The sequence below is a fragment of the Humulus lupulus genome, chromosome 2 (genome assembly GCF_963169125.1).
Source record: "Humulus lupulus chromosome 2, drHumLupu1.1, whole genome shotgun sequence".
Classification (NCBI taxonomy): Eukaryota; Viridiplantae; Streptophyta; class Magnoliopsida; order Rosales; family Cannabaceae; genus Humulus; species Humulus lupulus.
Genome location: NC_084794.1, coordinates 287,531,235 through 287,533,963, shown reverse-complemented (window position 1 = coordinate 287,533,963; position 2,729 = coordinate 287,531,235). Strand labels below are relative to the sequence as shown.

The 2,729-nt window shown below is 42.4% G+C and overlaps 1 protein-coding gene across 1 annotated transcript; it reads right to left on the bottom strand.

Moving 5' to 3' along the window:
- Nucleotides 1-305: 305 nt before the first annotated feature.
- LOC133819670 (pentatricopeptide repeat-containing protein At3g24000, mitochondrial-like) lies at nt 306-2,372 on the bottom strand. The gene has a single exon (XM_062252971.1). It carries the CDS (start codon nt 2,263-2,265, stop codon nt 547-549), a length of 1,719 nt encoding a protein of 572 aa, XP_062108955.1. The 5' UTR covers nt 2,266-2,372; the 3' UTR covers nt 306-546.
- Between the last annotated feature and the right edge of the window lie 357 nt (nt 2,373-2,729).

Genomic DNA, 2,729 nt, shown 5'->3' with positions numbered 1-2,729 from the left:
GGCAGCCGTGATTAGGGTTTATGAAGGGTTTTGTTGAGTTGATTATTTGTTGGTTTGTTGGGCTCCCTATAAAATATAGGCCATGAAATTCGACTTATAAACAAGAATAAACAGGTTTTTACAAAATCTCAACAAGTTTAACAAAACAATCTGTTAATTTTACACTCTCTAGTTGGGTTTTTCATCTCCAATTGTAATCATATGGACTAATTTGGTCTTTGTGTGTCTTGTGATCTTATTTCGAATGGGGCAAATTTCATGAGATGTTTCAATCACACGACCTAATTAAGTCACAAGCTATCTAGTTAGTCCAAATAATAACAATAATAATATAAAGCTATCCATTGTGATCAATGTTTTTAGATTTAGACTTGGTTCAATGTGAAACTCCAAATCAAACGATCAATCTCGTGGTCTCAGTTCCATAAACGTTGGTGTCATTGTTGAAAGAAAGTATGAATCTTTCTTGACAATTCAATTATCCAACTTCTTTTCATGTTATATTTATGGATTTTGGAATGATTATTTGATGGTTTATATAATCTCTTACCATACACCTCCACAAGTACATGTACCATTCAAAAATCTATGGTATCTGTTTACATCCCTCACAATAATTTCCCTATCCAAAACTCTACTAATGAACTTAAAAGCTTCATGACAATCCCTACAAATCCTCAAATTCTTCACAATCCTTATTGCCTTACCAGGCGGATAAGCTCCACTGATGATCCCAAATGCCAGTGCCAACTTTTCACTGTGAGACCAAAGTGCTTTCTTTTTTTCCTCTTCCCCTACTTCATGCAACATCTCATCCCAAACCGGCACATACCCCAACTTCTCTATCTCCTCCATCAACTCCGTCAGTTTCTTATAAATATCGTCCCTCATTTCGTGTCTGTGGTCACCAGCCAAGAACTCGTGGACTTTTCCGCGCACTTCAATCCAACTACGCCCCACTTCCTTCTTCACCCTCTGATTTTTCATCATTTTCCTCACTTCCGAAACTTCTTCCCACCTTCCTGTGCTTGATAACACATTCGCAACGATTACATAGGCTGAGTCATCATTTGGGTTAAGTTCGATCAATCGTTTTGCCATGGTCCAAGCCATGTCGGCATCACCATGATAAGCACAACCGGAAAGCAATGCTCGCCAAACTGCTGCATCTGGCTCAAATGGCATTGTGTTGGCAATTTTCTCAGCATCTGATAATCGACCTGCTCGGCTGAATGCTCCCACCAAACATGTGTAATGCTCCAGCCCCGGCTTCAACTTGTAATCTTCTATCATTCGAGTAAACCATCTCTCTGACTCAATATCCAAACCTGCATTCGAAAACGATGATAGGATTGCTAGGAAGCTATAATCATCTGGTGTAAGTCCTTGAGCTTCCATTGAAGTAAAAAGCTTGATAATTGAATCATTATCCCCTTGCTGGGCATAAGCAGCCATCATAGCGTTCCACCCCACAATGTTAATTCTCAAATTCTCATCAAAGACCCTTCTTGCATCTGAAACGAATCCGGATTTTCCATATGCATCAATTAAAGCACTTCCAACAACAGCATTCGTGCCAAGCCCAGTAACCATGGCGTGAGCATGAACCATCCTACATTGCTCCAAAGCAGCGAGCTCAGCCGCTGACCGAAGTGCACCGGACACACTATACATTGTGGACCGAACTTCACTAGATATCATCTCGTAAAAGGCCGACAATGCATCAATAGGGCGAGAATTCTGAGCCAAGCCAACAACAAGAGCCGCGTAACAGACCTCGTCTCTGTCATGAATTTCGTCGAACACCTTCCGGGCATCCCGTGGCAAACGAGATTTCGAGTAGAAGTGTACGAGGGCAGACCCAGAATAGGGCTGCGAAGAAAGGGAAAGCCTAATGGAAAGAGAGTGGAGGGCGAGACCGAAAGAGAGAGATGAGACGGCGGCGCAGGTCCTGAAGAGGGAAGCCAAGGTGCGCTGGTTGGGCAGGGTCGGGTGGCGCAGCATCGAAACGAAGTGTCGTAGGGAGAGGAAAGTGTCAGACTGGGCGGCGATGAGGGACGTCCAGGAAACGACATTGGGGCTGGGGATTTGATGGAAGAGGCGGAGAGAGTAAGAGGAGTGGTTTGATTTGGAGTAGAGGGTAATGAGGTTGTTGTAGAGGGATCGATCACAGCTACCATTTACAATGGCCCGTGCGTGAATAACTCTTGGGTCGGATTTGGGTCCCGCCGCCGGTGTTGGCGGCGGCGGCGGCTCAATGTTCATCGTTTAAGAGGTGACAGAGAAGTAGCTGGTTTCCGGTCGTGGGTAGTACTAGTGAAGCACTTGAGCCAAGGTCTTCGGAGGGGACTTGCATGGCTGACTGCACGAGCGGTATCAGTTGGGCCTGTTGGATCACTATTGGGCTTTTTAAGGCCCAACAAAAAGAAAGGTCTCTAGGAAAATTTGCACTACACCCTACTTTGGGCAGATTAGTAAATGTAAGATGCTATCCCAAAAAGTAAGTGTGTGACTATTGGCACACACTTTGTTTTTCTCCTTTCACACATTTTCTAATTAAACCCCTTTTAATATTTAAAAATAAAATAACTTATTTTCACACCCCTCTTAAATTTTTAATAAGTAGAATATTATCCATAGAACTTTCTTTCCACACTCATTTATATTATTATTACTAAATAATACAAATATTATTAAAACAAATATCTCCTAAACAAAACTAAAACTTT

Coding starts and splice junctions, on each gene's coding strand:
- LOC133819670 (XM_062252971.1), bottom strand. CDS start 2,265: ATGAACATTGAGCCGCCGCCGCCGCCAACACCGGCGGCGGGACCCAAA.